This window comes from Pteronotus mesoamericanus, unplaced genomic scaffold (genome assembly GCF_021234165.1).
Source record: "Pteronotus mesoamericanus isolate MK-2021 breed Mesoamerican mustached bat unplaced genomic scaffold, CSHL_Meso_final contig_74, whole genome shotgun sequence".
NCBI lineage: Eukaryota > Metazoa > Chordata > Mammalia > Chiroptera > Mormoopidae > Pteronotus > Pteronotus mesoamericanus.
Genome location: NW_026555247.1, coordinates 36,165,703 through 36,178,355, shown reverse-complemented (window position 1 = coordinate 36,178,355; position 12,653 = coordinate 36,165,703). Strand labels below are relative to the sequence as shown.

General features: G+C 38.3%; 1 protein-coding gene across 1 annotated transcript in view; it reads right to left on the bottom strand.

Moving 5' to 3' along the window:
- PHLPP1 (PH domain and leucine rich repeat protein phosphatase 1) overlaps window positions 1–12,653 on the bottom strand; it is a 174,039-nt gene that overhangs the window by 73,493 nt on the left and 87,893 nt on the right. The window contains exon 4 of the mRNA XM_054583763.1: window positions 8,214–8,339. Coding sequence (XP_054439738.1) covers window positions 8,214–8,339 — 126 coding nt within the window. The remainder of the gene's footprint in view (window positions 1–8,213; window positions 8,340–12,653) is intronic.

Sequence of the window (12,653 nt, the reverse complement as noted above, 5' to 3'; positions counted from 1 at the left end):
AATAAGGATTCTCTCCTTCCTCTCTTCCTCTCCCTGTCTCCCCCTGCTGGCGGGGAGGGCAGGGAGGCAACACCTCCCTAGTTCCAACAGTGCCAGAAAAGCAGGGCGGGGGCGGGGGGTGGGGGAGGGGCGCGGGCAGGAGGGAAGATGGAGATGGTGGGATGAGCTAAAAAGGGTAAATATGTAAGTTAGCACTGTTTCACAAAAGTATGATTCTTTTCTTATGAGTGAGCAAAGTATCATTTTTAAGTGTACAATATCCGATTTAAAAAAAAGAGGAAAATAACATTAAATGGTTTTAAACTGAAGTGACTAAGAACTGAAGGGAAAACCCCTTCTTCAGGTCTGTATTAACTAGGATTTCAGAACCTGTAGTTACCACAGGAAAAAAAATAGAAAGGATTACTAATGTGGAAATAAAATGAAGCATAACTGTAACTGCAAAGATCATTTTAATATTTTTACTATCTAAATTAATCACAGTTTTATGTATTACAAAAACAAAACTTAATATAATCCAAAATATTTCAACTTTAGCCCTGGCTGGTGTTGCTCAGTGGATTCAGTGCCGGCCTGTGAGCCAGGGGGGTCGGTCGCTGGCTCAATTCCCAGTCAGGGCACATGCCTGGGTTGCAGGCCAGGTCCCCAGCTGGGGGCGGGCAAGAGGCAACCACACATTGATGTTTATCTCCCTCTCTTTCTCCTTCCTTTCCCCTCGCTCTAAAAATAAATAAAATCTTTCAAAAAATATTTCAACTTTAGCTTAAATTCAAAGCAGATTTTGAATTTCATAACCTGTTCTTTATATCTGTATAATAAGGTAAGATTTCATCATATGAATTTTTCTGTAATAAACCCATTACTATATTGGCAAGTTAGTTATAGTATTTGGTGACTTATAGTCATATTTCCCCCCCAAAATTAATGGAACTAGCAGGAAACAGTCTAGACTGGCCAGCACTTTTTGCTTTATCTATCTTATATTTTTTTCTGTTTCTCAGCCTTCTCAGACATCTGTGATATGACTACACCTTTACACCTTTACACCTTACACAGTTAGGCCTTTGTATATACTTGACCTCTCCTTGAATTGCCCTTCTCCCTCTTGTCTTTCTGATGAACTCCAATTCAGCCTTCAAGACTCAGCTTGCCGTTACTTCCTGGAAGTCTTCCTGTACCTAAATAACTCATATACTGAATTTCCAAACTTTTCACTACAGAATTAGTACAACAGCAATCTTCTTGGGATAGGGTGACATTTTACAAGCTAAAATCCATGTCACCCAGACCTTCAGCTCTACTTCAGATTCTACCATAGACTTGCCAGACTGTCCTTGATCAAATGGCTTTGATTTTTTTATCTAAAGAATGGGTGTGAAATGGGAAGTGAGGGTTTTCCCAAAAAGCCCTGGTAAACCTGAGCAGAACCGTATTCAGAGCAAAGCTTCCTTACTAGTATAATCCCAATGTAAACAGTTACAGCACAATCCATAAAAGACAGGAGGCAAAAAACAATGCTGACAAAAAGCAGCATATTCCTTAAACTACACTTCAAATTAGGGGCAAAATATGTGTAAGAGATGACTAATCTTAAAGAGTTCCTTGCAACTACATCTAATGATACATATCTACATGTTAAACACCTCAATCTTATTATACTAGAATGATATGACTGAAGTAGTTAGTGAAGTATTATTTGAGTAATATCTGAATAAAATACTTTTTTAAGCACACAAAAGCAAAAGTTCAATTGTGACTCACCACATATCTTATTTAAAGGGTGATGTTTATTCATCATTTTCTGTGATCTTTAATTCAGCATGAAATGTGGCCCTCAGACTTCTAGTCAAGATGGAGGCGTAGGCAGACATGCTTTGCCCCCTCATGCAACCATAGAAAGAACTACACCCAGATCTCAAAACTAATAACACCCAGAACCCTCATAAAATCAAGCTGTATCTAAGTCTGACAACTAAGAATTTAAAGAAGCCACATTCATCCAGATGGGTAGGAGGGGCAGAGTCACAGAGACAGGCACAGATGTGGTGTGGAGCTCAGAGGTGGCGCAGCAGCAGAATGGATGGTCCCACATTCACATGTGGTGGATAAAAATCAGGAAGGGATACCTTGGGAGTGAGCGATCCCAGCCCCAGGCCAGACTGTACAGCCCAGGGTTCCAGCACTGGGAAGATAAAGCCCTGTTACCTCTGGCTATAAAAACCAATGGAGGCTGGGGTGGCAGAAGAAACTGCTGGATTTTCTCCGCTTAAAGGGCCCACACAGACTTAAGAACATATACAAACCAACCCAGTCTGGGTTTTACCACCAGGGCAGCACCTGGAAGGGTGCCAGTTGCATACAGGAAGTGGGTGAAGTGACTGGAAACGGGGCGAGTGCTGGGTAAATCTCCAGAAGCCAAGCAGTGGCACTGTCCCCTCTCTGAGTCCTCCCCCACCACACACAGAGCCATAAAGCAGTGAATTACCTAACTGGTGAATTAGGAAAGGGTGAATTGCCCGTCCTGGCAATTACCTAAGACTCCGCCCCACACAACTTACAGGTGCCTTTATTACATAGGCACTCTACTAAGACATGGAATAAAGGCCACTCTACCTAATATACAGAAACAAACACAAGGAGGCTGCCAAATTGAGACAAAGAAATATGGCCCAAATGAAAGAACAGAACAAAACCCCAGAAAAAGAACTAAATGAAATGGAAATAGCCAACCTAACGGATGCAGAGTTCAAACCACTGGTGATCAGGATGCTCAGAGAACTCATTCAGTACGGCAAAAACATAAAGGAAGAAATGAAGGTTACACTAAGTGAAATAAAGAAAAACCCACAGGGAAGCAACAGTGAAGGGAAGGAAGCCAGGATTCAAATTAGTGATTTGGAACATAAGGAAGAAAATCAATATTCAACCAGAACGAAGAGAAGAAATAAGAATTCAAAAAAAATGGGGATAGGCTTGAGAATCTCTAGGACATCTCCAAATGTGCCAACATCTGAATCATAGGGATGCCAGAAGAAGAGTAAGAGCAAGACATTGAAAGCTTATTTGAAAAAATAATGAAAGAAAACTTCCCCATTTTGGCGAAGAAAACAGACATAAAAGGAAGGCCAGGAAACACAGAGAATCCCAAACAAGTTGGACCCAAAGAGGACCATACCAACACAACATAATTGAAATGCTAAAGGTTAAAGATAAAGAGAGAACATTAAAATCAGCAAGAGAAAAACAGAGAGTTACCTACAAAGGAGTTTCCATAAGATTACAGCTGATTTCTCAAAAGAAACTTAGCAGGCAACAAGCGACTGGCATGAAGTACTCAAAGAGATAAAAAGCAAGAACCTACAACCTAGATTACTCTCTCCAGCAAAGCTACCACTTGGAATGGAAGTGCAGATAAAGTGCTTCCCAGACAAGGTAAAACTAAAGGAGTTCATCATCATCAAGGCATTTTTACATGAAATGTTAAAGGGACTTATTTAAGAAAAAGACCAAAAACATCAACATTAAAAGGCAACAAATTCACAACTATCAACAACTGAATCTAAAAACAAAACAAAACAAAACTAAAAACTAAGCAAACAGAATCATAGGTGTGGAGATCATTTGGAAGGTTATCAGCTGGAAGGGGGAAAGCAGAGAAAGGGGGAAATGGTGCAGGGGGTAAGAAGCACAACTGGTAGGAACAAAATTGACAGGGGGATTATTAAGCACAACATAGGAAAGGGAGAAGCCAAGGAACTTAGAGGCACGACCCACGACTAAGTGGGGGGGACAGCTGGAGAGAAGGGGGTACTGGGCAAAGGGAGAAAAACTGGGACAATTTTAATAGCATAATCAATAAAATATACTTAAAAAAGGGGAAAAAATTTAAAAAATAAAAATGTTCATATAATTTTTAAAAATGTATCCCTGATTTGCCTACATTATGCACTTCGAGGGTGAACACAGCATATCATTTTAACCAAAAGTTCATTGCAATGACATATTTTTCAAAAAAAAAAAAAAAAAGATGGCCTAAACAACAGTGTGGTGACTGCTGGAGGAAGAGGGGTATAAGGGGACTAAATGGTAATAGGAAAAAAATGCAGTAAAGCTTAACTAAAATACTATGGTTAATACTGAAAGAAAGACCAGAGTAGAGATAAACAGCGGGATAACCACAGTCACGAGAACTGTCAGCATATCAGCCACCCATCAACAAGGAGAGATACGAGCTAAGTGGCCTTAGAACCATAAGTTTGTAACACTGGGCTACAAGACATTATATATGCTTAGCTACCCAGCATCATACATTACTGCCCCTCCAATCACTTTGAAAACATGCTGGATACTGGAATCTATATTGAGTCCTCTTTGACACTGCATATAATAGGATGTTTACTGAATTTTTAAAGCATGCTGTGTATAAATATTTGAGGGATGACTTTACAATCAATATTGTAATCCTCCCAAAGGAGCTATTTCCACAGTATCTACTACTAACATTCACCCTAAAATAAAAGCTCTAAAGGGACTTCCTGGGGTATTATTTTTGGCAAGCAATACTAAATCCTAAGATCAAGTTTAAAAAATAATAAGTATATAAAAACCCATCTTGATAGAAAATATCTAATTAATAATTTTTTTCTTAATAAAGTTTTATTAATATAAAAACCCAAAATCAAATGAACAAAGATTAACACTTCTAGCTAAGATCTAGAAGCATAAACTGAAAATAATAAATTTCCTTTTAAATTAATTATCTAATTTATTTTAATTTTAAAAACACTGGAATTTGGTTCTTTTTGTCTTCCTACTCTGACTGGGATGGGGGTTATCATTAAAAATCAGAAACTCGATATTTCTTTCTGTTGTTGGTTTGTTTTCTTCTTAGATCCTTATCAAAATGAATGAATCCTCATTTAAATATCAGGATGCACAGACAATCCATTCTGTGAATGTTTTGTTTCTCAGTAAAAAGAAAAAGAAACTATTTCCACAGGAACCCTGAGTGTGACTAAAATGGGTAACTTCCTAATATCTACATATGAGGAAGAACAAAGGACAATGGAAAGGGGAAGCTGGAAGAAGAAGTGGCTTATAATAGTAAGGCTTTGCCACCCCAATCTCCCATTCGCACACATTCCCACATGGAGTGAGTTCTCATCCTCTTTCCAACAGCCCCCACCTGCTCTCCCAGGATGCTGGATTAAAGAGAAAGGTACTCGCACAGGATTATCCACCACATACAAAGTTTAAAAAAGGGTATGGCCATATTTTCTGTAGGATTTTATATTCAAATCAAAAATAGGGCACTCACTCTCTTACTTATTTCTTCTGTAACATCTAAGCTCTTTAATCAACCCATTATAACATATTTCCCCTTTAATTCACTAACCATAACAACTAAAATTTTTGTGCATCTGGTTTTTCAGATTGGAAAGAGAGAAGATACTGTATCTAACATCTTCTTTTACTAGAACATTTTGCCTGTAGCCCCCCATTCCTGACTTTTCAGGAAGAAACCTTTCTCCCCATTGTCTGCTGTCCTTAATGACTTTACCCCAAAAAGCTGCTGTGCTTGATAAGAGCAGGAGCAGATCTCCTGTTCAGATAAACTAAGCATATTTGTGTCTTTATCTGTTTAAAATAAACATAAAAACATAATACTTAAAAAAAGACTGATCAATCAGTGATGATGGCAGTAATGATGGTCATAAAGTTATTTTATTGATGTATGTACTGATTTAGCCAGTCACACTCAAGTGCACATGCAACATACACACATGATGTCCATTATATGCACATTTCATTCAAGCCTTGTTACTATGGTTTTAATCAAATGAAAAAGCCTGACACTGAGAAACTTGGGTACTGTCACAGGACCGGTGATGGCAGAACCATGTCTGCCTTGCTTTGAAACCAAAACTCTTCATCCTGACACCATCCTGCTTGCCAAATATTAAGAGCCTTTCTGAAGGGAAAGGAGGTTAAGGTTCTAATTCAAATTCATTCTAGTTAACACCAGTTAACTAATAGTTAATTATTATTATTAGTAATATTCTAAAGCTATTAATACAAAGTTGCTCCCCTCGCCTGGAAACTCTCACCCACTCTAGCAAGTGTGAAGTATAAACTGTAAGCTTGTGTACGTCTACATGTGTGAATTATCTTCTGCGTACAGCTACACTGCATTTCAGCACATACATAGCCAAGGCTTTCTAATGGCAATACAATAATCAGTGAAATGGGAAACTCACACCAACATCCTGCCTCACGTTCTCCACCATCCTCCACCTCCCTAGGGAGAGGCCTGGATAATCAGAGTGAGAAGCTTGTTACAGGGACACTATCCTATTAGACCATGGAGGTGGCATATTGGCCAATCAGCAAAGAAAGGATATTAACCCTGCTAACACATGGCATTTACAATCACCACCACCAAGTTAGAAATCTACTTTTTCCACACCCTAGTTGAAACAAATTTCATATGTACTCTTGCGCTCATTCACCTCTCTGCTGTCTCTCCAGAAAGCTTTCTGAAGTTAAGAACTGCATTTTGCCATAGTTTTGAAGGTGCAAGTACATAGAATCTAATTACACTATGATTTCTCATTGAGGCTACACTTTACCCAGTTTAAGACCAACTGAGAGAGGGGAACTGGACTTGTTCTTGGCTGTATCCCAGTGCTTAATAAATGCTTGCTGGCTTCTGAACAGCGACTTATCATTTGTGTGAATGATGAATATACAATGCTATTAATACCTACTAATCTTTCTGTTATTATTGTTCGAATCAAAACGATCCATTGTTGGTAAACTTGATAATTTACATATGCTTTTATTTATATACTTACCCATATTTAAGAACTTATGGCTCTGACTTGTTGCAAAAAGAATGTAAAGCAGCTGACTATCACACTGCAGTTAGCCTAAAAGATCCAAACCTCTCTATACAGGACATTCTAAGAAACACTTGACCAGTACTCCCCCCAAAACTGTCAAGGTCATGAAAACACAGACTGAAAAACTCACAGAGCGGGGGAGACAAAGAAGACAGATGTGCTCATTGCCTCTAATACCACATTAATTCTATATACAAGTCTAAAGGAGATGTGCCGCCGCTCCCGTTTTCTCTAGGGGGCGCTGCCCTGTGCATCTGCCTATCAGATTAACGGAATCTTCTAAATCTCATCAACGTAAACTCTGCCTGCGGCTTCTTCCCTGAAAGAGGCAGAAACTACAGTTCCTGAGGGTACTGCATCATCAAAGAATTCAGTCTTTACCTGATCATTCAAATGCAACCAGTATTTCGAAAAGACTCGCTAGATATTATTCTCTAATTTCCTGTTAACTATTTTACAAAGTTATTCCCTATTCGAATGACAAATAATTACATCATACTGCAGTCTGAATCATACTGGACTTGGATAAGTGATTGGATTATAAACTAAAAACTAGGAACGCAAATTCCATGGTAATGTTTCTGCACCCTAGAGAGGTTTCATCATTTCATAAACACACCCCAAACCATGACACAAAGCAGCACTGTAATCCATCCATTCCATCTGTTTCACACATAGAATATATCAAATTCTATGAATGTGATATAGAAACATTCTCACACATGGTACCTGTAGTACCAGCATTTATTTACCGTATCAATCGTGCTATTCTGGTTTCCAACACACATACACACAGTACATTGTTTCAGGAGTCATGGTGATCTTGTCTTTTGAAGGGACTATATAAAATACTAAAAATAATTAAGATGAATACAGAAACCATTCAAAAGGCAGAAGTTGAAGATGGCCTAAGATGAGATACTTACTAGAAAAAACAGAAGACGAGGGGAAATTTGTGACAATTCTCTGGGTATTTTGTGGTTTTGCAGCTGTCCTCCCTGGACCAGTCTTTTAAATAGTCTCAACCTTAATGTCCCTCATCTACGTTACTACAGCAGTGCCGGTCTGCCCACCGGATTTTTTCTTTAAGTTTAAACAGAACCTGGTCAACAAAACACCATTTTTAAAAGCTACTTTTCAGCCAAAATGAGCTTTTAAAAACCTACAAGTTGGTTAACTACTGGCAGTATCTGAGAACATTTTTGGGTGTATAACTGTATTTGGAAACTGGGTAAAGCAGGAGGAAAGCAACTTTTTAGCCAGCGAGAAGCTGACCAGGGGTATCAGCGGTATTCCTGGGTTAGTGCTTACCTTTGAGACTTGTCGAAGCCACCTTAAATACTCTGTGAATGTATCAAAACAAATGTAGTAAGTCTGGCTTTGGGGTCCAGAGGAGCTAAATGCTAAACAGTGCTGGTGCTTTTTCACTTCTTCTACCTATAAAAACAGACAGAGAGACAAAAACACGTCAGAACGCAGGACCACCTGCCTGTTTCATTAACTATGCCTTAGCTCAGGGAGCCCGCAGGGACTTGCATCTTTCCCTATGCGAATGTTCCTGTCACTTTAACATGTGCAAGATCCTGAGTCTGACGAACCACTTTGAGTTACAAGAAAACCCACAAAAGGGGAGTTTTATCTCCATCAGATCTCCCCACAACAGGGAAATTCTTCTTCCTGTTAAAAATTGGGAAAGATTCCCTTTCTTATCTTTCTGAATCCTCACAACAGGATGCTAGGGTTCTTATTTCCTCTTGGAAGGATTTTTACTTAAGAATTTTTACTTCAGGTGGATTCTTGCTTATGGAACTTTTGTATTGCTCTGAATTACAACCTTCTTTTTAAAGAGCCCTTCAAGAATGGTAAATCAGTTTTTTAAAATTTCAAGTGAAATTAAGATTAACCTAAAATAAAACCCTACTATGAGAATTTTCAAGTCCTAATAATGCAGTGATATAGTAAAACAAAATTTCCAAGCAAACTTATCAGCAAGTTTCTGGCAAATTTTTCGAAAAATGTTTTACCACCACTAAATCAAGAATTAAAAAAATAAGAGGACTAAAGAGTCCTATAACCATTTAAGAAATTGAATGAATATTTTTAATTAAATTTATTTTTTAATTTAAGTATAGTTGGTATACAATCTTATATTGATTATATTAGTTTCAGGTGTACAATACAGTGATTCGACACTTTCATACCTTACAAAAGGATAACTCTACTAATTCTAGTAATTATCTGTCACCTTGTAAACTTAATGAAAATATTTTTTAAAACTCTCAAAATATCAGGCCCACATGGTTTTACAGTTGAGTTCTACCAAAGTTACAAGAAACAAATCATTCCAAATTTGTGCAAACTCATCTACAAAAAATAAAAGAAAAAGAAAAACAAAAACATCCCAACCTATTCTATAAGGCCACTACAACCAAAAACAAATCAGAACAGTAAAAGAAAGGAAACTTACAGGCCAATCTCAGCCATGAACACTTACCCTGAACAAAATGTTGCATTAAAATTCAGTAATATAGAAAGAAAATATCAAGAACAAGTTGGGTTTACCTCAGGAAAGGAAAGACAGTTTAACATTATCCTTGGAACCATGCAATTATTAATCATATTAACAGATTAAAGAAGACAACCCGATGGTCATGCACACAGCTGCAGAAAGAGGGTGCGGTAACATTCACCACCCATTCACTATTCATGATAAAAACTCTTCACAAACTAAGAACACAAATAACTCCCCTAAGCTGACAAAGTGGATTTATCAAACATCTAAGGCAAACTTCAATGTTAGTAAGATAGCAACCTCTTTAAAATCACTGATGAGACAACCAACCACTGTTTCTTTTCAATACCATAACTAGAGTCCTGGCCGTTACAATAAGACAAAGAAATATATTAAGGAAGAAATAAAACTGTCATTATTTGAATATGACATAATCAGCTACATAGTAAACCCAAAAGAATCTATAAATATATTAGAACAAATAAGAAGACTGAGCAAGATGGCTGAATATAAGGTCAATACTAGAAAATAAACCATATTTCTATATACTACAGAGGAAATGTCACCTAAACTAATCTATACTGATAGAAATCAGACCCGTGGTTTCTTGGGGAAGGGGAGAAGTGAGGAGAGTGGGAGGGAAGGGGTGCAAAGGAGCACCAAAAACTTTTGGGGGTGATGCAATCCCTATATTTTGTAAAAGGTTTTATTTCATTCTCATTTGAGAGAGGGGGAAGGGAGAGTGAGAGAAACATCAATGCGACAGAGAAACACCAATCAGCCACCTCCTGCAGGTGCTAGAATGGGGGACCGAGCCCACAAGTGGGGCATGTGCCCTGACCAGGAACAGAACCGGTGGTCTTTCGGTTACGACCTGGTCAGGGCACAGTTCTGTTCTACCCAACTGAGCCACATTGGCAAGGCCAGTCCCCATCTTGATTGTGGTGATGGTTTAATGGTTGTACACAGCTATCAAATTGCAACCTTGGGACTATACCGTTAGAAAATGTTATCAAAATATGCAGTTCACTGTATATCAATTATACCTCAATAAACTTTGGTGAAGATGTAGAGAAACCAGAACACGTGTACGCTGATGTGAGTGTAAAATGGTATAATAACCATAGAGAACAATCTGAAATCATTTTGTAGAAGTGAACATGCATCTGCCCTATAGCACAATCACTGCACTTCCAGATACGTGTCCGAGAGCAGTAGTTCCCCAGGAGGCCACCACAGGAGTTTTGGATTGAACAGCTGTGCGTTGCGAAGGACTGTCTAATCTTTGCCTGACATTTTACTCTCTGAGCCCCTACTCTGAAGGGGCCAACGGTGTCTCCTTGAAGCAAAAATATTGATATTAACTATACACTCATCTATTTCTCCATTTCCCAGATCCCTTGCAATTAAAGTGGAGTCAAGTGACTAGTTCTGGCAAATGAGCCATGGGCAGAAGTGGCATGTGTCCCTTCTGCAGCCAAACATACGGGAGCTGGTTAATGACCTTCCACTTGCCTCTTCTCCTGCCTAAGCGTCAAAGGAAGGCCACATGTCCCAAATGCTGGGAAAGAGAAGAGCCTCCGTCAGGCCAGGCCCCTGTACAGTCATGTGAAAAAAGAAATCTCCACCAATCCACAATGGACAGACAGTGCGAGTGACGAGGAACTATGGGGGCAAGTCACTGAGATGTGGGGGGTTTTGCTACCACAGCATAATTTAGCTTACATCAGCTGATAGCACGCTGACTGTTCAATCATTTGATAAAACACACTCACATATTACCAAAGGTCCCCTCTGGGCACAGAGATCTGGTTGATTGAGAACGACTGCCCTAGGAAAGCTATTTGCGTACTGGGAGCAAATCAACATAAGATTATTTCAGCAGCATTATTTATAATAATGAAAAACTAGGAGCAACGCAAATGTCCATCAACAGGAAAATTACTGAATAAACTATGGGAATTTAGAACATTTAGAGTGGAACATTATACAGAAATAAAAAGCACATTTAGCAAGCAACAAAGACTCTCATTATAAAACACAATATTGAGTGAAAAAATTCACTCACAGAAGATCACAAAAAGTATTGACACCATTTTTATTCAGATCAAAAGAGCACATGTTTACATGATAAAACGTATTTAAGAAAATGATGGCTCATACTCTAGGACAGTGGATACTGGTTAGGGGAGGAGAGATGTAAAGAGAACACAAGAATCAACGCTGGTATTGATCCTGCTCTTTTTCCTAACTGGGTAGTAGGTTAACAGTTATATTCAATTTATTAGGCATTATTACTTAGCAAATAGTAAATGAAATATTAATTTAAAAAGGTATCTAAAAATCTTTTTAAATTCCAAAGAACAAATTAAATACAATATAATAATTGTACAAGGAATAAAAACTTCTCTATTACACAAATACTTGTTTAACAATTAAATGTTAAGAGAGCTTTATTTAACTTCATATTTGGAATTCTACATTTGAGAATGTACATAAAAGATCATGTGCAAGTGTTGTGCCAAATTTGATTATCACAGCATTTATGTCTAGGTTATGACAAATCTAACACCTCATCATGAGCTCTTCTTTATATAAATTTTTAAAATGACATTAAGAAACTCTTCCATTTACTCTTGGTTTTTTTCTTTAAGAATACAACAGAATGAAAAAAGGAACAGACAGACATTAATGAAAACTCAAGATTGCAAAGACTGACTTATTTTTCCTAACTTGATCAACTGGTTTTTGAAAGACTTAATTTTTTGAAATACTCAATTATTTTTAAAGACATAATGCAAAACAGGATTTACAAGGTTTGTCTGTGAGAAAAGAAAGCTATTAACTTTCAATTCACTCAGTGGTAGAAGAACATCCAATAACAGACCTGGGAAACAGGACAAGTCTTCCCCATGAAGGAAAACGCTAATTACAACGGGATCTTCTGACCTTATCTGAACATTTCACTGCTTTCCAGCCTCTGCACCTCTGGCATAAAAATCTTTATGGCCATCTCCTTCACATGTTCAATAGATTTCTCCCCCTTCAATAACTGCTACCTCCTTCACCAGACATTCCCGGCGCCCCCCGCCCCCCGCCCCCCGCCCCAGTGCGGCACTCCTTCCACTATCTCCCACACGACTCCCGCGCCTCTCCTCGAGCAGACACTGTTATGCCCATCCTTCATCTCGGGAGACTAAATTATACGTTATTCAAAGGCAGGAATGGTGACCTACCCA